Source organism: Papaver somniferum, chromosome 7 (assembly GCF_003573695.1).
Source record: "Papaver somniferum cultivar HN1 chromosome 7, ASM357369v1, whole genome shotgun sequence".
Taxonomy (NCBI): Eukaryota; Viridiplantae; Streptophyta; class Magnoliopsida; order Ranunculales; family Papaveraceae; genus Papaver; species Papaver somniferum.
This window is the reverse complement of record NC_039364.1, coordinates 84,540,300-84,561,781: the sequence shown is the minus strand read 5'-3', so window position 1 is coordinate 84,561,781 and position 21,482 is coordinate 84,540,300. Positions and strand designations below refer to the sequence as shown.

The window sequence follows — 21,482 nt, the reverse complement described above, 5'->3', positions numbered from 1 at the left end:
ATGCATGTTTTCCGTTAGCCCACCCAAAAATTAAAACATCTGCTGGTCTGAGCGTCGATTTCCCTTCGAGTGGATCAGTCAAAAAATTGACAGCCGCTTCTTTCTTTGCAGAAATACCGACTCCATAGTATATCATATAAAATTTCCCTCACATGATCATGTCTATGTTTAAAACCAGGGTCTACCTTACAATGAACTGCATGTTCCCCATAATTGGAATAGCAAGTAAGAAATCCTGACATGCCCGGCTAGCAGACAACCCGTAAACCCTATCCATGTCTTTAACTGCTTTACCAACAATTAAAATCAAAAAATGGTCAAACATAAGGTCCCTGCACAAATTGTGTATATTTATTTATTTAATTTTAATTAGTTAATAGGGGCCATATCTTGAACTGTAGCTAACATGGGCAACTACCAACACTATGTCAATAACGCCTGAGACATAGTCTATTCTTTCTCCCAAACGATCAGTAGCAGAAATCTCTCTCGAATCCTTTCTTTTTCGTCGAAATCGAAATCCATTTTCATCTTCATCAATTTCACATCCTAAAATCTCCATCAATCTTTACTCAATTTCGACTTAGATTATAGAGTTTGGATTTGGTTGATTGAATATTCAATCTTCTCTAACCTGTAACCCTAAATTCAAAGTTGGGTGAATTGAACGAACCACCACCACCATCACCAAGTTCGTCCCCTGCTTTCTAATCGAAGACTGGGTGAATTCATTGAATTAATTCCACGATGATTATCTTCATGTAATATTCATTTGGGGTTTCTTGGAGATTCATCTGCAGAAAACTTCATCAACAACAATGAATCAATTGATTCTTCTGTGAAAGATCGATTCAGGCCTAGATTTAAGTTTAATTGATCTCTCATAGAAGTATTGCTAGTGATTCATAATTTTGGAAATGCAAATCTTGGTCATCTTCATCTAAGGTATTTCTCATTCATTCATTTGGGGGTTTAATGATTTTTCAAATTGGAGGTTACACACTACTGATTTTGAATGGTACAATTTCTGATGGGGATTATGAACATCTTTATCTTTCAGATTTTAGGTGTATTATGTTTGTTGTGAATTGTATCCTGTTTTGAGAATGTTTTGGTGATTATGAACATCTCTATCTTTCAGTTTTATGTTTATTATGTTGCTGTGAATTGTATCCTGTTTTGAGAATGTATTGTGATTATGAACATCTCAATTGCATGATTTATGCCTCCACCAAGTAGTTTTATATGTCAGTTGACAGATGATCTTAAACTAAGACATAGTATTTGGCTGTATGATGCCATCATTGGTGAATAAAGCTTGTATTCTGTTTTGAGAAGCAGCATCTCAGGAGTCACTGTGATTTGTATTCACTGTCAGATTGTAGAATTAAATTAGGTGTGCATAAGGATCCACCGAGTAGTGCTCATGTAAATTATGTGCAAGTAGAATATGACGCAACCAACACAAGCCAATTATTGTTAGTCACTGTGATTTGATCTTTATATCTAAAGATCCAACATCTATGGATTTTCGTAATTTGTCCCTTTGCCAGATTGTAGATTAAGACTAGGTGTGTAAATGCCTCTCTATCAAGTGAATTAGACTGGATAGAAAAACAGTAAAGTGACTTGTTTTCAATATGCATTTGTTTTCGATACATCTTACTATCTTAGTCTTGTACATGATCCAGTTCTTTGATTGTAGTTTTAGTTTCTAGAATACACTTTGCATCTCCAACATTATCGACGCACAATCATTGGATAATATAAATTAGCCGACTTCATCATATTTCATTTAAAAAAGTTACAACCGTTATGTTCATTCAGTGTTGAGCAACATTTACATGTTCATAAACTTAAACATACTCATTTACAAGTATTTCACCATCTTACCCACAAAAAAATCTAAATATCAAAAAGAAAAAGAAAAAAGCAAAATAAACATAACATTCCCCTACATTTTCAGTCTCCATTGCCAGAACCAAAAAAGAAAACATGATTCAGTGACTTACCATTTGCATTAGACCCCTCTCCATTCGAATTCTTCTCTGTACTTTGATAATAGCTATTTCTTAACATTATGTCATCATTTCCATTCGAGCACTTACCCAAAAATCCACCATCTCTCTACAGAAGAATTCAAATGTCGATAAGGATTACTCATTGTCATACCCATCACTCGGAATCAGAATCATCAGATTCATCTTCCTCCTCATCAGACGCCTCTTCCTCATCATCAGACCGCTCTTCTTCCTCGCCAGGCCCATCTTTCTCCTCATCAAACCACTCTTCCTCCTCGTCTTCATCCGCATCATCCGCTTCAGAATCGGTATTTTGGGCCAACAATGCATCATTAATCCCAAATCTCTCATCTTGGCGAAAATCCTCAATCATCACACTTAGAGCAGATTCTGTATCACTTCGATACCCAAAAAAAGCAGCAGGATCTTCATCTTCGGAAGCATCACTGTCATTTTATTTCTTCATTACTTCCCTTTACCAACCTCATCTTTTTAGCATGCACTTCCCAGAACTTCTCCTCCTCTTCTTCATCTTTGAAAAGATCAAAACGGCGCTTGTTTTGCAAAATCTGTACTGTTTTTTCAACTGGTTTCTCTTTTTCAACTGGTTTCTCTTCTGCTTTGATTACATCCACTACAACATGCATCTCTTCCCAGAGTGTAGGGACTTCAATATCATATAACAAGTCATTTACTCTCTTGTTCCAGATCATCCTTGTTCATTTGCCCAATCATCTGCATAGTGGCTGATAGCCTTTCACATCTTTCATTCTCTTCTAACTCTTTCAATATAGGGACTTCAATATCATATAACAAGTCATTTGCTCTCTTGTTTACCTTCTCCAGATCATCCTTGTTCATCTGCCCAATCATCTGCATAGTGGATGATAGTCTTTCACATCTTTCTTTCTCTTCTAACTCTTTCAATAGTTGCTCTTCAGTCATGGGGGCTTTACCCTTTGGTCTGTGTTGATCATCATCACCAGCCATTTTGATTTATTTGATTTGATTTGATTGAGAAAGATTCAGAAAACAATAATTTCCCTCTACAAATTCTCTGTCTGAATTTTTTTGCTCTCTGACCCTTTGGTTTCCCTGTTTATTCTCTCTCTGGAATAAACTATATTCTTGTAGGGTCACGTCTATTCCCAAGAGATAACTTTAATCGAACACGTAACCTAGTATAATTGGCACCTATTCTAACCCACAATGTCATAATGACGTGATAAACCTAGGAAAAATGGCATTTTGGTTAATCAAAGTAGAATTTTTTTTATTTCCTTCTCTTACTTGCGCGGGAGAAAGACTGGAAGAGGCGAAATAGAAAAACCCTAGGTAAGGGATTCTTTCCTTCTCTTATCAGATTAAATTTAAACTTACTTGTTTAATTTCATGAATGGGGGATGTTTTTATTTTATTAATTTGAAATTACTATTGCTAGGGTTTCAGGTATATACCTTTCCCAACTCTAAAATCGTTTTCTACTGTATTATGTAAACCTAGGGTTCTGTCAATTTTAAGAGTTTTTTATGATTTTGGCTGTGATTCTATATCTTAGTAATAATTTTAAGAGTTTTTTATTGTCAGGGTTTCTTTTGTTTTGTTCAGGTCTTTCATATTTTTATGATCATAAACCAATTTAGGTCTTTCATATCTTAGTATTAATTGGTTGAAACAATTGATGTTTTGTGTGATTCTTGTGACGGAAATTATGGAATTTGGTTTAGGTTGAGCTAATTTTTGTTACTAGTGGATGGTAATGGATTTAGGAATTTGCTTTTGTTGCTGTAAGAAGTAAAAGTTACATTGTAGATTAGGTCGGCATTGTTATATAGCTGGAAAGGAGAATTTGTTACTGTATTCTATCGATTTTGTTTTTCTTCACTTCGCAATAGTGTTCTATCATGCAAAGCAATTGGTTTAACAGGGAAGAAGGCGCATTTGAACCCGGCGTTCGACAAGCAACGCACGTGCACTCCACTTGTAGCCTATTAGAGAACCTACTCATTCCCTACCTCCACATACAACAAATGGCATCGTTTGACTCCGCGAAAGATTTGACAATCACCAAGCATGGGCATCCGAAAGTCGAGTTCTAGATCGCTCCTCGACCGAGACCCTTTGGGCGAAGATACATAACAAATTTAGCCAAGATTATGGGAACCCGAGAGGAAGAAGTGTTCAACAAATCAAGGATAAACACAACATCATCCTAGATGCGGTAGCTGGGTTTTTTAAAATCAAACACCGTATCTGGCACTCAAGCCACCTGAGCTTGTCCCTTTTACAACTTGTACGTATCTTTATGGTTTATTCGACACAATACGTTTTTCAATTTATATGTAACCAAATAAGTTTGTGTGTTGTTTTTGTAGCACGAAACCGTTAAAGCGCGCTACTTAGGAAAAGGGGGAAGCATTCACATTTGATAAAATCGTTTACTTCATAGTATTCATATTTTCGGAGTACCACCAGCTACGGAGTACCACCAGAACTCAATGGTAGGTGAGTTGGACTCCATACTCTTATTTGGCTTCCAGATAGCAAAGGCCAATTCTCTGTTAAGAGTGTCTATAATGTGTTGTCTAGTGCATCTAATACTTTTGCAGGTACTAATTCTGTTTCTCCACATGTATTGAAAGCTTTGTGGAAGTTAAATTATTTGTTTGGAAGTGCTTAAAAGATATAGTCCCAACAAGAGATAAACTAGCTAGATACGGAAATTATTTGTTTTGTTTTAAATATCAATGTTAGTAATATTATGGTACAGCATTGTTCATTTAGGATCTAGATTCTCTCTTGGTTTATGGTACAACATTGTTCATTTGCAGGAACATAACTCCAAATAAGACAATGTCAATAGATGTCATTAATAAACTTGTGCCTCCTGGAACTAATCTTGTTTCTTCTACTAATGAGGTTGTGCAGCCGCTAAGATGGAAACCTCCTGATAATGTTTACAAATTTTGATGCTTCTTTTAAGTCAGATTCATTACAAGGTGGAATAGGGCTAATAGTTAGGAATTGTGCAGGTAGCTGCATTCGGGTGCAAGGACAATGCTTCAATGGAGGAATGAAGATAGGAGTTGTAGCTGAGGAGCTGGAATGTAAGGCTATGCTGGCAGCTGTTACTTTGGCACAAACTTTAATCATGTTATCTTTGAATCAGATTGACAAACTTTAATAAAATCCATCAATGATCAAACCTATTATGTTAATTGGATGAATCAAACTTTGATTTTAGATATTAATTCTAATTGGACAGAACACACAAATATAGTAGTGTGTTTTAGTTCACTTAATTCTAATTGTGGCCATAACAGTTCTTAAGATTTTTATTTTCAACTGCACCAACACGTACTCCACTTTATACAAAGATAGTTCTTACTTTAGTACCGTTATAACAACTGCAGCAACACGTACTCCGCTTGTTACCTATCATTTTGATTTATTTCTTTATTTTTGATTCATTTTGATTTATTTTCTGAATTCGGGTACGAACAAAAAATCTTCAGTATGGAATGAATATTAATTGTATCGCATCTAACTCCGGTCATTTAGAGCCGTCAAAGCAGAAAATTATGCAGCAGGATAACAAGATTTGACTAAGAAAATTCTAAACATAGAACGTGCAACATGCAAATTGAAGGATCTTTACCTACCTATTTTACCAAATTATTTACGATATACACTTAAATATTTTTCCAAATTATTTATTAGTAAAGATATTGCCAAATCTCCATTTACCCTACGTGTTCTCTCGTCTTAAATCATTTCATGTTTCTGCTCTTAAATCTTCTAACCTCCCCAAGAAAACAAAACAAGTTGTTTACTTTGATCATTTGATTCATCTCCTGGATAAACCATATATTCTCCTGTCAGTTTTGCTTTGCGGAATAATCGGATCGACCATGTAAGTAATTCTTTTCATTACTGCTTTGTTAACTGAGATTGTAACTCTAATGGTCATAGTAGGGTAAATATCGTCTTCACATGCAACTGTATGTAGGTAGATAACCTCTGATTATTTGTGTGATTCATATATGACAACTGAACTCAAATTGTGATTTGTGATTACTCTTTGTGACAAGTTTTATTATTTCGTAGTTTTATTCGGACCACAATAACATTTTCACAAGATGTTGACAAGTTTTTTCTCCGTCCAGGTATCTGAGAATTCATAATAGATCCTAGAGTAATGGATAAATCTTGGATGTATACCGATAGAACCAAACCGCATTATCAAGACGGAGTCGATGCATTTATAAAGTTTGCTACGCATACATACCAACAGGATATTGCGACTGGGAAACGGAAACCATACAACAAGGGCAAAGTTAAGATTCTATGTCCATGTGTGAAATTTCTCAACGTCTACGTGCACAAGGCAAGTGAAGCTAAGTATCACTTATATACTTCTGGATTCATTCAAAATTATGCCATATGGACTAAGCACGGAGAAGGAGATGAGTCATCATGGTGGACACTTCTGGATGGTAATGGCAGCGACGGTCCGCACTTTGATGAACCAGAACATGCTGCAGAGACTATAGAAATGGTTAATGCTTTATTAGGAGAAAAATTTTCAAAGGAATCTGAGAAGATGCAACGGATACTCAATGATGTTGGGAAACCCCTATACGAAGGATGTAAGGATTTTACAAAGATATCTGCAATGTGTGAACTGTTTAACTTGAAGAGCAAGCACGGAGCTTCCGACAAGTTCTTTAATGAACTTCTACCACTTTTACAATCCATGCTCCCTCCAGGAAATGAGATGATGAAAAGTACATATGAAGCTAAGAAGGTGATGAGAGGTATGGGTTCAGGTTATGAAAAGATGCATGTATGCATCAATGACTGCATTCTCTATAGGAAGAAATACAAGGATGACATCAAGTGTCCCACCTGTGGGGAATCAAGATGGAAAGTTGACGACACCACCAAAGAGGTGCATGAAAAAATTCCGGCAAAAGTCTTGTGGTATTTCCCAATTATCCCAAGACTGAAATGACTGTTTCAATCAAAGAGAGTTGTCGAATATTTATTGTGGCACGACACCAGAAAGAAAGAAGAGGGTGTTTTACGGCATCCGGCGGACTCACCAGCATGGAAAAATATAGATGAAAGATATCCTGTAATTCGTGATGATTCTCGAAATCTGCGGCTAGGCATTTTGGCTGACGGGGTTGACGTAAACAAAGGCATGCAAAAACAGCACAGTGTGTGGCCAATTCTGACAGTGATTTACAACCTTCCGCCAGAGTTGTGTATGAAGAGAAAGTTCATCATGCTGTCATTAATTATCGATGGGGGGCCTTGTAAGGACATTGATGTTATGTTACAACCGTTTGTCCAGGATCTCAAGGAATTTTTTGAGGGAGTCCAATGTTTTGATGCGCTGAAACATGAGATGTTTACTCTACGTGCGGTTGTTTTATGGACAATAAATGATTACCCTGCTCTCGGTACACTGTGTGGTTGCCAATACCAGGGACGAGACGCCTGTAAGGTGTGTGGGAGAAATACTTACTATGCCAGGCTAAAACATTGTAGAAAAGAGGTTTATACCGGGCATAGAAGATACCTACCATACGATCATCCATTCAGACGTCAGAAGGGGTTCAATGGAAAAGAAGAAACTGAAAAGGCTCCGAAACTTATGACCCCGTCACAAATATACAATGAGGTAAAGATTATAAAGAATAAATGGGGAAAGGGACGGAAGAACATTGTGGTGGAGTTCGTGCAGGATAACCCTGGAAGAGGTGGAAATATGAAGAGAATCGAAAATACCATCGACCCAAAAAAGGGGAAGGGAAAGGAGAAGGAGACCGAAAGGCGCTACTGTAAAATTTCAATATATGATTCCGGCTCCTCCCCTACTGGCGGTATCATGTTGTCCATCATTGCATAGATTTCATGCACGTCGAAAAGAATGTATGCGAGAGTATCGTTGGAACATTGTTGAACAATGAATTTAAGTCGAAAGACAACCTTGCTGCTCGAATGGACCTGAAGGAGATGGGTTTTAGAGATGAGTTTCAACCTCGGGAAAATGACAAAGTGGGATATATACTAAAGGCAGCATGTCACTCATTAAGCCCGAAGGAAAAGGACAAGTTTTGTGCAACATTATCCGAGATAAAGGTTCCACAAGGGTATTGTTCAAAATTTTCAACACTGGTGAATCGAAAAGATCGAAATCTTATCGGACTAAAATCGCATGATTATCACATACTAATGCAAAAATTTTTGCCCATTGCGATTAAATCAATTATGCCGCAGCCAACAAGATATGTTATTATCAGGTTTTGTTTCTTTTTCAGGGCAATATCTAGCAAAGAAATTAAGGTGGAAGAACTAGAAAAATTGCAGTCGGATCTCGTTGACGTTGTGATTGCTCGAGAAATACTTTCCTATATCCTTTTTCGACATCATGGTTCATTTAACTGTGCATCTTACCAGGGAAGTGCAAATTTGTGGTCATGTATTCTTTCGATGGATGTATCCGTTTGAAAGGTGCATGAAGGTCATAAAAGGGCATGTGCGAAACAGAAACAGACCTGGAGGAAGCATTGCTGAAGGGAACCTTGCGGAAGAGATAATTGAGGTTATCAGTGAGCACCAACAAAGCATGAATGATACAGTCGGAATTCCACCAGACAAACTCAACACATCTGACACTGGCGAAGATTCTTATTCTTTCAGGGGAAAACCAATGTCAAATCCTAAGTTTCCTCGTGTTGATAAGGATCTGTTTGATAAAGCGCATTTCTATGTATTGCGGAATTCGCCTGAAGTTGCTCCTTACGTTGAGTAAGTATAACTAGATCTAACCAGATAACCTCATTTTTTATTTAGTTTTTGATTCTGTGTACGAATTTCTGTAAATATAATAACATTGATCATTGCATTGTCCAGCCGACACCAGAATTTTTTGAAGGATAAATATCTTGGTATGAGTGATAGACAGCTAGATCAAAAACATCGTGAAGAGTTCGCCAAATGGTTACAAAAAGTGGTAAGAGTTTGCAGAAAATGTCACTCTTGCTATGTAACTTTTGCGTTGAGATGGAGGCTAATCCTTATAATGTATTTCAGGTTGACAGTGAGTGGGCAGACTCTAGGGAAAACTTCAATCAGGACTTAAGGTGGCTATCAATCCCACCGAATGCACAAGTAGAAACATACGAAGCATATCACATCAATGGATACCTGTTTCGCACAAAATCTCATGATGGTTCCGTTAACCAGAATAGCGGGGTTTACGTAGAGGCAATTGACACACACATTAGACAAGCGGGGATTACCCTTAATCTGGCGGATTATTATGGTGATTTACAAGAGATATGGGTGCTGACATACCATTCGCTGAAAGTGCCACTTTTCAGGTGTAAATGGGTTACCAAAGCAGGGGTCTCAAAAGACAAACTTGGCTACATTTTGGTTGAGCTTGACAAGTTGGGACTCCAGGATGATCCTTTCGTTGTAGCCTCCCAAGCTAAGCAGGTATTTTATGTGCCAGACCAGGAAAATAAAAGAAAGTCTATTGTGTTAGGTGCACCTACCCAAATCTGTAAATATGCTGGTGATGAAGTCGACGAGGAATTCAGTACGACAGTTATTTGTCGGAATGAGTATAAATTTCCAAAGGTAGATAAACTTGACCTGCAAAGGACATCCAGGGATGATTACTATCGGGACGACATTAAGGGTAGAGCTGCAAGGAAACCACCAGCACCAACAGCAGTCCCTGCTTCTCAAACGAATGTATCTGAGCAACCATTTCCAAGGACTAAGCGACAAGCCAGGTGATAGAATGTAGTTGTTTGGATTATTCTGTTAACTAGAGAATGAATGTATGGATTGTTGAAAAAAATTTATTCTTAAATCATGGTGGGGTTTTGTATGCAAATGGGTTTTAGCAATGTTGGATGAGTTTGGATTTGGCTATACTGATTATTGAATTAATATTCTGTCATGCTAGGATTAGTAGTAATAGTACTAGGCTTGCACATAGATTTTTTTTTGGAATTGGGCCTAAAATAGTCTTTGAATTAATCTTACTCCAACAACATTTTATAAACTGGAGTAATACCCACCATCTTAAACAGCATTTTATATACCCTATTGATTCATTAATTCAGTCATTCCTACCCATCTCTACTTAACAATCATTGGAATTTTAGAATCATTCGCCAAGAACATTGCTTGTTTGTACATTTACAAAAACAAAAAGACAATAACAAAAACAAGTCCAATACTACAAACATTCCTTTAACATTTATCAACTCATTGAGCATTATATCAAGTTTTTTCAATTTTCGCATCAGCACCACAAGTTCACACAACTATCAAACCATCAAAAGATCAAAGCTTTAAACTACCATTACATATTCTCAAAATACCTTCACCAAAAGGCCATAACCCAAACCCATTTAATTACAAACCATTACTACAAACTTGAAACAACGAGTACCCCTTTCAACTTTACAATCCAAACACAAGAAAATTCCATGTATCTTACTACTTGCCCACAAAATCAAAATAAAAGGAAATCCAAAACCGTCCGCATCAACTTTCAAAATACAAAGAAACTTACCATCTTTCGCACCAACATCAGGAAGAGTAGAAGGAAGGAAAATTACCAGAAAAATTGTTTTGCAAAAAACTTGTTAATTGTTTTCAGGATTTATGAAATGCCTGAAAATCTAGCCTTTCCTGGTAACTCTGATGAGCTTACCACTGTTCATCCTCATTAGTATCCAGACCCTCTTCACCATAGTCCTCGCTATCAGATGGTGCAGGAGAAGTCCCACTGGATGATGATTCATCATCACTATCCTCATCCTATTCTTCCCTTTCTTCCTCACTTGACTCATCATCGAGATCAGCAATTCGACGGCTCACCTTCACTGCAACAGGTTCACCCTCACTCATGGTGCGAGCAAAAATCTTGGGATTGGCAAGTTCATATTCAAATCGCCTTCTCGCCTTCTCATCATGATAAGAATTCATCCTTTGCTTGTCCTCCGCAGCATCTGAATCTAGGTCACTGGTATCGACTTCCTCCACTTCATACGCATACCCTTTTGAGGCCTCGGAATCACTTTCTGTTGAACTGCCAAACTTTAGGGTCTTTGCCTGCTTCTCAGCCTTTTCCTCATCCTTCCGTTCTTATCATTCTATGAACTTGGGTATCCATGCATTGTAGAGAGCCTCAAATCTCCTTTTCTTCCGCTCCTGAATAGCCTCTTCTGACTCTCTCTGACGAGTTTTCTCTTAAATCCGATGATCAATTTCAGGTTGTGCATGTTCTCTTAACTGCTGCAATTCCTCTATGCTCAAAGAATGGAGAATTGACTTGGCTTGTGCAAATTCAGGTATTTGGAAGATTTCCGATAGAATTGGTTGAATTCTGGGAAGGATCAGCCATACTCTCAATTTAGTTTGCTAAACCTAAACCTTTTCTCTTCTGTTAAAGATCTCTCTGAAAATGGTAATCTCTCTGCTAATTAACCCCTCAAATACCCCATCGTGCCAATTCAATTCCATTTATGGCGCTTAGTTAGCCGTCATGTCACTTTGTTAACTACGCCCATTCAAAGCCATATGTGTCCCCTTCACTTTAATAACCATCATTACCCTATCAAGACCTATTTTCAACACCTAATTCCCATTAAGACTTTTACCCTCTTTGGAACTGCCATTAAGGGAGTATCTGGTGGGTCACCAAACTTTGATGTTTATCTTTGGGATCTAATTAACTCTTTATGTTTTATGCATACTAGGAGATGGCAGCACCAGTTGGGAGGCTTCATTGCAACCTGCTAAAAATGTTCGTCCTGCTAGAACAGTCCTTCATATAATAGCGTTTCCAAAAAAGGAAAATGTCAGGTCAGAGACGGGTAGCCCGCTTGCCACTTCAAACCCGTCTCTGACGAAAATAGTTTAGGGCAGCTGCGGTTTGGTACTGGGTTTCGACTTCGGGTCACGGTTAGCCCGCTTAGAGAGTCCGCTTGCCAAATAGCTGCCAAGTGTTTGCTGCCGCCTCTAAACGGTCAATAAGTTGGGGTGGCGTTCAATAGGTCTTTGCATGCACTTAGTAGGCATGCGCCTCCACGATATCTCAACTAATTGATCTCGAGGATTGAAAAAGGATGGGTGAGATGTGTTAACTGTTAGTCTTCTCGTCCATAAGGCCTATTTGGAAGAAATCAGTTTTAATTTCCAATTCTGTAACTCTGTAACTTCCACATTCCATCTCCGCAAAATCCCTTCAGTGTTCCAATTGTTGAAGCGATGTCTAAACGAGGTTATAATGCATATCTAAATCTGAATGACCGCCCATCCATGTCTACAAATCAGGAATCCATGGGTAGACCAGAGGAAAAGAAGGCTAAGATGAATATGCAAGAAAACCAGGTATTGATTTTTGATAATCATGGAAGAATTGTTGGGTTCAAGGTGTTGAAAGTGAATTTCATAGTTGTAATTTTCTTTATTAGTAACTGTGATGGTGTTATTGATTGGGATTCCCCCATTTCTCCAATTTGACAGGTAGTAGAGATAAGCATTAGCAACAGTGAGGAACCAAAGCCAAACATGCAAGTTGGTACTGGAGGTGTTGGAGAAGTCAAAGAGGATAGGGTTGTTACGCATGATAGTGCCAGTGCTTATGCGTTGGAACCTCAACTTCCTCAACTCCAAGGGGATGATGAAGGGTGGGTGGTGTATGCCGTTCATCCTGACAAAGGCCAGTTTGTAATTAATGAAGGTGTGGTGCTTGTAGGGGAGGAGCAGGTGGTTTTTTGTGGTGCTAGACAGGGGTTCTATTCTGCACCAGTTCCAGTTGCATGCAAAGCTAAGATTCGGGAGAATGACACTCTTGGTCTCCCCAATGATGTGGTAGTCTTCCCAAATATTTTCATGCTGGCACCAGTGATGCGGCAGTTGGCAGAGGATGCTTATGATATTGCAATCTTCGGACCAGGAGAGATAACTGATTCTAATGATATTCCTGAGGATGTAGTAGTGCCTATGCCTCCTCCTAGGGGAAACTATTTTGTGCCAAGGAGGAGGGCTGCACCAGAAGGGAGTGGAGCTAACAAGAAGGTAGTTGGAAGTGGTGCGGGGACCTCTGGGGTTGCACCAGGAGCTTGACCAGTATTCAACCATCCCCTTCCAGATGGTAAAGTAAGTATTCCTGTAAATGTTTTTTGGGTGAATATTGCATATGTTTCTCATGGATAAACAGTTAATGCTAGTGGTGCTGATTTTGGATTTGATAGTGTTTGTTTTAAAGACAATGATGTTCAATTGAATGTATATGTGGTTCTGGGGTTATTGTATTATGCTTTGTTAAGTGGTTGTTGTGTTTAATTTTGGTTTTGAACTTTATATAGTGACTATAGGTAGTTGAACCAGTATAGTTTTTTCAAAACACTATAATAAACAAATAAAGATGGGCAGCTTGGTGGATTGATACGTTACCTTACTCCTTCGAGGTCATGCGTTTGAATATGGGCAAAATCTTTTTCTCTGAGAGAGTCTTTTCTTTGTTCATGTTTTCAGAATATGGGAAAAATCTTTTTCTCTGAGAGAGCCTTTTCTAACTTGGACTTGGTTTTGTTTTTGTTTCTTGTTTGCTGCTGAATCCACTAAAATATTTTGGTGCTTAAGTGTTTTAATGGATTCAACAGCAAACAAGAATACAACAACAAAAACAAGTCCAATACTACAAACATTCCTTTAACATTCATCAGCTCATTGAGCATTATATCAAGTTTTTTCAATTCATGAGTCCTGGTAGTGTTCTTCCCCTCCTTCATGAGTCATGTTCTTCAATTCTTCTCTGTCTGGTCTGAGTTCATTACCAATTACATTCTATACATCATCCAATATTTTTATACAGAAATTCACAATAATAAATAATAATCCATTCTATCACAATACCATAAACTTCTACAAAGAGCATAACATTCTCGAAAGCTCTTAGAAAAAATAACAGTGATAGCACCAAAATTACTTCTATACTTTCCCAAAATTCCATCAATCCTTACAAGAGTTCACAATTCATTCAAACTAAACATCATAATACCCAACACTTAAATTCCAAGTACAACCAGAAAAGTACCATTCACCAAATTTCTTCCCACACAATGACCCTAACTGTACCCCAAAAAACATTCAAAACTACCAACCATCCCTCCTTTAGTATCAAAGACAACATTAGAACACAAACTTACCAAACTGAAATTTAAAGCCGACCGAGCATTGGGGAGAAGCAAAAAGAAACTTACTAATATCATCAACATCAGATTCAAGAAGACTGGAAGATAGGGAAATCACCATAAAATCCTTTTCATAAAAAAATTGTTAACTGTTTTCAGGATTTATACTCATCCTAAAAACTTGGCTCATTCTGGTAATACCGTGGCTCTCACCACAAATCATCCTATCCTCCATCGCCACCCCGCTCGCTATCCTCGCTGTCTGATGGAGCAGGAGAAGTTCCACTGGAATCCGAATCACCATTCCCGTCTTCATCATCATCTGCATAATAAGCTCTCACACTTATACTCAAGGGTATCGGCTCACCCTCATTCATGGTTCGCGAGAAGATTTTGGGATTGGCAAGCTCATAAGAAAATCGCCTCTTCAGATGATCATCATCATAAACAATTTCTCCATCCCCATTTCCTTCACTACTTCCATCAACATCATCGGACTTGATGTCACCATCATTTTCACCATCTGCCTCAAACCCATCAGATGACTCAGAATCATCTTCAGTCATGCTTCCATACTTGGGTGCTTTGGCATATCTCTCTGCTTGCCTTTCCTCCCCCTCCCCATCTTTCCTCTCTCGCCTCTCATAATACTTTGGCAGACATACACCATATACCCTCTCAAGCCTTCTCTCCTCATGTTCCTTTCTTCGAGAAGCTTGCTCTTCTTCCCTCTGCTGGATCTGCAACTGCAACTTCCTATCAATCTCAGATTGAACATTGCTTTGCAACTTCTGCAATACCTCTAATTTCATTGAAGAAAGAAGTGATTTGGCTAACTCATATTCTGGTGAATCTGGAGATGCAACAGTTGATGTTCGTGAAGACTCGCCTGGAAATCTACCACCCTCTGCACTTGGAGAAGATTCTCCGGCCATTTCTTATTTCCACTAAACCTTTCCTATTCTGGTGAAAATGCTATAATTTTTTACCTTGAAATTGCTAATTACCCTCACATACCACCTTTTGAATCCACCACCATACCTATTCATTCCCATTTAAGACGCTTGGTTAAGAGTCGTGTCGCTTTGTTTACCACGCCTCTTCAAAGCCATGCGTCTGATTTCACCCTTTCAAACCATAATTACACTACCATGACCTATTTTCAACACCTAATCTTCATTAAAACCATAATTGCACTACCAAACTTTGAATTTTACCTTTGGGTCTAATTAACATTTTATGTTGCATGCATATTAAGAAATGGCAGCATCAGTTAGGAGGCACCATTGCAGTCTGGCCACACTTTCAATTTGGCGTGTTTATTTAAATGTTGAGTAGTTCAACCAGTGTAGTCTTTTCAAAACACTAATCATAAACATCTAAAGATGGGAAGTTTGGTGGATTGGTACGTTATCTAACTTCTTCGAGGTCATGCGTTCGAATATGGGCGAAAGCTTTTTATTAATTTTTTCAAAACAAATTTTTTAGCCACACTATAAAACCGACGTGTCTATAGAACGCACACTATGGACACACATATACTAGCGTGTCCAAAGAAGAAATTTTTGGCCACACTTTCAGTTTGGCGTTTTTATTTAAATGTTGAGTAGTTCAACCAGTCTAGTATTTTCAAAACACTAATCATAAACATATAAAGATGGGCATCTTGGTGGATTGGTACGTTATCTAACTTCTTCGAGGTCATGCGTTCGAATACGGGCGAAAGCTTTTTATTAATTTTTTCAAAACGAACTTTTTAGCCACGCTATAAAACCGGCGTGTCTATAGAACACACACTATGCACACACATATACTTGCGTGTCCAAAGAAGAACTTTTTGGCCACACTTTCCGTTTGGCGTGTCTATATGGCCTACACTATGGACACGCATATACTGGTGTGTCTTTAAATCGTACACTATGGACACGCATATACTGGTGTGTCCAAAGAAGAACGTTTTGGCCGCACTTTGAATTTGGCGTTTCAATCAATCATACACTATGGACACGCATATACTGGCGTGTCTAATGAACCAACTTTAAAACCACACCTTAAATGGCGTGACTAACCTTTTGGACACGCCACAACTACCTAATGTGGCCATACACTGGTCTATAAACACGCCCAATACCTAATGTGGCCATAGATTAGTCTATAAACACGCCCAATCAAAAATTTGAAGTTAACGTGACTAAACGGTTGAATTTTTGACACGCTACTATCCATGGCGTGGCTGAAAGCACTTATATGAACACGCGCATTGAACATGGCGTGTCTATAGGGTAGAAGTATACCCTATAGACACGCCAAAACCAAAAAGGCGTGACAGGGAAATTTATATTTGGCGTGGCTAAAGGCCATTTATGTACTAGTGATTTCACCTTCTAGTGAAGTCTATTGCGTCTCGTTGCAAGCTTGATTTACATGCAAGGTATCTGGATGAAGGCACTATCGTCGGTGACACGTTAGAGGTTGCCAAGGCATTGAGTATTATAGAATCTGAAGGACCAAGTAGGGGCTTGCATCTTAATATCAAGAAAACTGAGGTCTTTTGGCCTACACTTGATCCACGCAACCTTGAGGATGGTATTTTCCCCAAATACATTGGGAGGCCTGATAAAGGTGTCAATATTTTGGGGGGACCTATGAGTTTAGACATGGATTTTATGAGTGATATGGTTTTGGGCAGGGTGAACAATACCATTCAGCTAATGTCGGCTATCAAGAAACTTAAGGACCCTCAGAGTGAGATGTTACTGCTTCGTAAATGTGTTGGTGTTTCCATATTATATTTTTCTATGCGAACACCAACACTGCTGCTATACAGCAAGCCACTGACCTCTTTGACGATCACTTATTCAAGTATTTGAGACTTCTGATCAGGGTGATGGAGCTGGTTTCGGTCCTTTGCAGCAGAGATTGGCTACATTACCTATCAAAGATGGTTTCCTTGGTGTATATACTATGTCAGACACTCGCACCTACTGTTATCTTGCCTCTCAGAGTCAGACCGCCTCAACACGAAAGGTGATACTTGGTAGTTTGATCCCAACGGTTAAGGGTGTTTCCTACCAGTTGGCTCTTTAGAATTTTACCCAGATATGTGGTTTTCCTTTTACTTATTGCGTCGATGACACTCCCCCCCCCCCTCCTCTATGCATTCCCTGGAAGTCACTTATTTTGACGCAGTAAAGAAGCGAATCCCTGTCCAGTTTACATTATCTGCAAGAGATTCAATGTTGTGGCAATGTAACATATCAAACATGCTCAGGATTACCTTTTGGATGTTCCCATCAGTGGGCTAGGCCATGCCTTGGTCCCCATCAATTCAGAGTTGTAGTATGTTATCGTCTTGGTATTCCCTTATTCGTCGAAGGCGGGTTATGCTCTTGTTGCAATAAACCAATGGAAATTTATGGTGATCATGCGCTTCATTGCGCTAAAGATGTTGGAATTAAGTTTCGTCATGGCATAGTTCGTGATGCAGTTACTGACATCTTTTACAAAGCGAATGTGCCTGCGCGCAAAGAAGCGGATTTGGGTATTTCATCAGATGATAACAAGGATTTACGTCCGGCTGATATCCTTGTGCTCAATTGGGAAAACGACCAAGATGTGTGTATGGATGTCACAGGTGTCTCGCCCTTTACTGGTGATGGAGTTCGTTCCTTCATCTCAGTCCAAGCTATCTCGAGAGGAATTTCACGCAAACGTACTAAATATTTGTCTGAATGTAGTTCCCATGGTTATGGTTTGGGCGTCTTAGCCTTTACTACATTAGAGGAGATTAGTGAAGATTTTATTTGTTTTTTCAAGCGTCTGAAGAATTGTTTAGTTAATAATGACGCTGGTAGTGGTTTTGGTAGTTTTATTTTCCATAGGTTGGGTGTTGTTATTCAGAAAAGGGTTGGTGCTCAGCTTGTTGCTCGGCTGCCAACCAAAGGTTCTGTAATTTAATCAAAAAAAATGACAATTAATACAAATATATTGAGTAAGTTTTTTTCCTTATATATGATGATAATATTTAAGATTTTGAATTAAGTTTATATTAAAAATGATTTTATGATTATTAAAAATAAAGGGTATATTTGATAGTTTAAGGGAAAAGTATGTCTATAAACAGAGCGGACAGATAAAAATGGACATACCAAAGTTGAAATTAGGACAGATAAAAAAAGACAGAGGGAGTAGATTCTATTAATAACCAAAGAAACAATACAAAAGCCCAAGTTTAAGAGCTCATGGACTATTACAAAAAAAGAAAAACAGAAAAAAGCTCATCTACATTAGGCCCAAAATTTAGTGAAATCTATAGTATGTTATTCCTGGGAATTCCAAAGCTTTATGAAAAGATGGCTTGACCAAAAACTGTTGTACCTCTCCCCTTATCATCCCAGCTCCTCTTTTTGCCAATGAATCAACTGTAAAATGTATTTCTCTATAACAATGTATAAATATTATATTCATTGAGTTATTCTTTATCTTGCTCCATCTAGATTTCATGCACCAAGGTACATTACCTGATAAGAAAGCTTTAACAGCTGATGTGGAGTCAATGTTGATGGTTAAATCTTCTACTTCCTCCTGAATAACCCATTCTGCAGTACTTATTATTGCCAGCAACTCTGCAATGAAGTTTGTTGTTATCCCCAAACCTCTTGCTTCTGCATACAGAAAAGCTCCTTCATAGTTTCTACAAACAAAACCAAAACCAGCAGACCCTGGATTACCCCTTGAAGCTCCATCACAACACACTAATATTTGATTTATAAGTGGGAGTTCAAACTTCAATTCCATAATTCTTTGTCTTCTTACTAATCTTCTTTGTAGATCAAAGTTTTTGCGACGTTCATGAACCAAGTTTCAAGATGATTCAATTATTCAAGAAAAAGGCTCTCTTCAAGGAAATAATGCTCTCATTGTGTCTCTTGACCATGCTGATGAGCTTACTTCTGTAAATCAGACAGAAAATTCTGTTTCCTGTGCAGACACGTTTGTTGATTCTGATTCAGCCTCTGATTCTAAATCAGAAAAATAGTTGTTAGAGTTCTTGAATAAAAGTGAAGAAATTCACCAAGAAAACTGTGTAAAAACTCGAATCATCTCTTAAGATGAAAAATCTTGAGTTAGACAAACTTAATGAGAAATTCATTGAAACTTTGTCTTCTAAAGAAGTTGAGATCGATACCCTCAAGTGCGATCTTCAAAGAATCTCATGTAGTTCAGACAAGATCTCAGCTATGTTGTTTGGGAAAAAGCCTTTTGGTAACACTAATGGTATTGGGTTCTCCGGCAAGACCTCCATCACCAACAACTGCTTCATTCCTTCCGGTTCGTTCAAAGAAAAAACAGTTGGTTGTGATCAACAGGTAGCCAAATCTTCTAAATAGTTGGTTCATTCATTGCTCCTTTTCTGGATGCAAGGGACATGTTCAAGAAAAATGTCAGAAATTCAAGAAGAATAACTCAAGAATGGTTAGACTTCATAATGACATGCAAAAAGTGAGTCAACTATTGAAGAGTAATCAGAGAACTTCAAAACCAAAGAGACAAAGTAGTAAAAGAACCAGAAAAGATAAGCTTCTTGATTGCACAAATTGCCTTGCAAAGTTACCTAGTGACACAAGCGGTGAGTGGAACCATTACTATTTAAATGTGGTAATACATGCAGCCTCAATGTTTTAGCTTGAGAAAATGAGGTTGCATAAAATTTCATCACATCATCTTTTGTGATGACAATCCATCTCAAGCATTAAGTGACCATATTTATTTTTATTGTATGACTCATCCCATGTCATAAGACAGTCAGTATGACTGTTTTTTTTTGTTGAGATAGTTCCAAAAACTCTAGGTTACATATCTGTGTAATCCATACTTGATTCGTTGGCTATATCTTGTGCTATAAACCCTGTTTGTTCGAGCTAATGAGATGCCCCAATGAAAACCCTTTGGGATTGAGTAGCCACGTTGTACATAACAGGATGTTGTTCAAAGTTTGTACATAATCATTTGGGCTCACGGACGACAACGTCTATTATATGTCCATTGGTTCACGGACCATAATAGAAAAAATCATTTTCTTTATTTATGGTTGACAATATACTTTCATCTTTTTAAGAAAGTTTCAGTTCCATGGCTCTTGTGACAAGAAGAATCACTAAAAATGATGCAGCAGAAGCTGTCAACATCTACCTGTGTGAAAGAATCAAATCATCAAGGAACCAAAGAGAAGATATCAACCGGAGATGAAATTTTTTTTCCTCAACTTGTCTTTTATCTATTTGACAACAAGATAATGATTTTAAGGCTAAGGTGAAGAACTTCATATCTAAGAGGAATGATTTAAAGTGTCGAATTAATCGCGCTTTGGATGAGATAACTTACTATGAACACTCGCTGGATCAGTCAAAAAGCACTCTGAGCAAACTGGGGGCATAACTTAGTAAGTTAACAAACATCTATGAAGACTTAGAAAAACTAAATGATCCTATCATCAATGAGTTTTTCAACAATGAGAATGAATTCTCTGCTCAAAATACCAAAAATATGATGCATATCTAGGAAACATCTTTTGAGGATTTTATTCTTGAGAAGGATAACTAGGATTTGGTATAGCAAAGATTGTGATTACACATAGCTATTTCTAACATTTTTCATCTTGCATGTTTTTAGATTTATTTATTTAAATTCTAGAGTTGTTGGAAGATGAACTTGCATTATTGAATCATTATTGATTTATTTATTGCAAAATTATTATGAAATATTTGTGTGTTTACATTCTCGTGAATCGAGCTAATATTTCATACATGTTTATAAGTTAAATTTATTATGTTTTTATAAACGGAAAATAGAACAAACTCTTTGAGATTATTCTCGCAGTATTGGTCTTCTTGTGATCACACTTTCTTGTTTTGGTGCTTGACACACTCCGTAAGATTCTCTTGTGTTGAGTAAAATCGAGTAAAATTGGCTCTTTGTTCGTAACTAGCCTTGAGATTAATTTATGTCGATACTATGGATACAAATCCTTGTGATTTGTTAATGTTCGCCAAAATCCTTTTTTCACGAAAGCAAGGTCACTCATGTTGTTCTCTTGGGAATGACATTTAATGGGGGAGAGTTTTTAAATGAACTTGTGCTCAATTTCTATATCTTTGTGTGGAGTGTGGCCGTGGAATTTGAAAGGGGATGCTTCTATCTTTTTAATCTCCTAGGTTGAGCGCTA

General features: G+C 37.8%; 1 protein-coding gene across 1 annotated transcript; it reads right to left on the bottom strand.

Moving 5' to 3' along the window:
* Window positions 1-18,556: 18,556 nt before the first annotated feature.
* Window positions 18,557-19,054, bottom strand: LOC113294859 (ribonuclease HI-like). The gene is made up of 2 exons (XM_026543237.1): window positions 18,778-19,054; window positions 18,557-18,678 (listed from the first exon to the last, which is right to left on the bottom strand). The coding sequence occupies exons 1-2, from the start codon at window positions 19,052-19,054 to the stop codon at window positions 18,557-18,559; spliced, it is 399 nt and encodes a 132-aa protein (XP_026399022.1).
* Window positions 19,055-21,482: the final 2,428 nt, after the last annotated feature.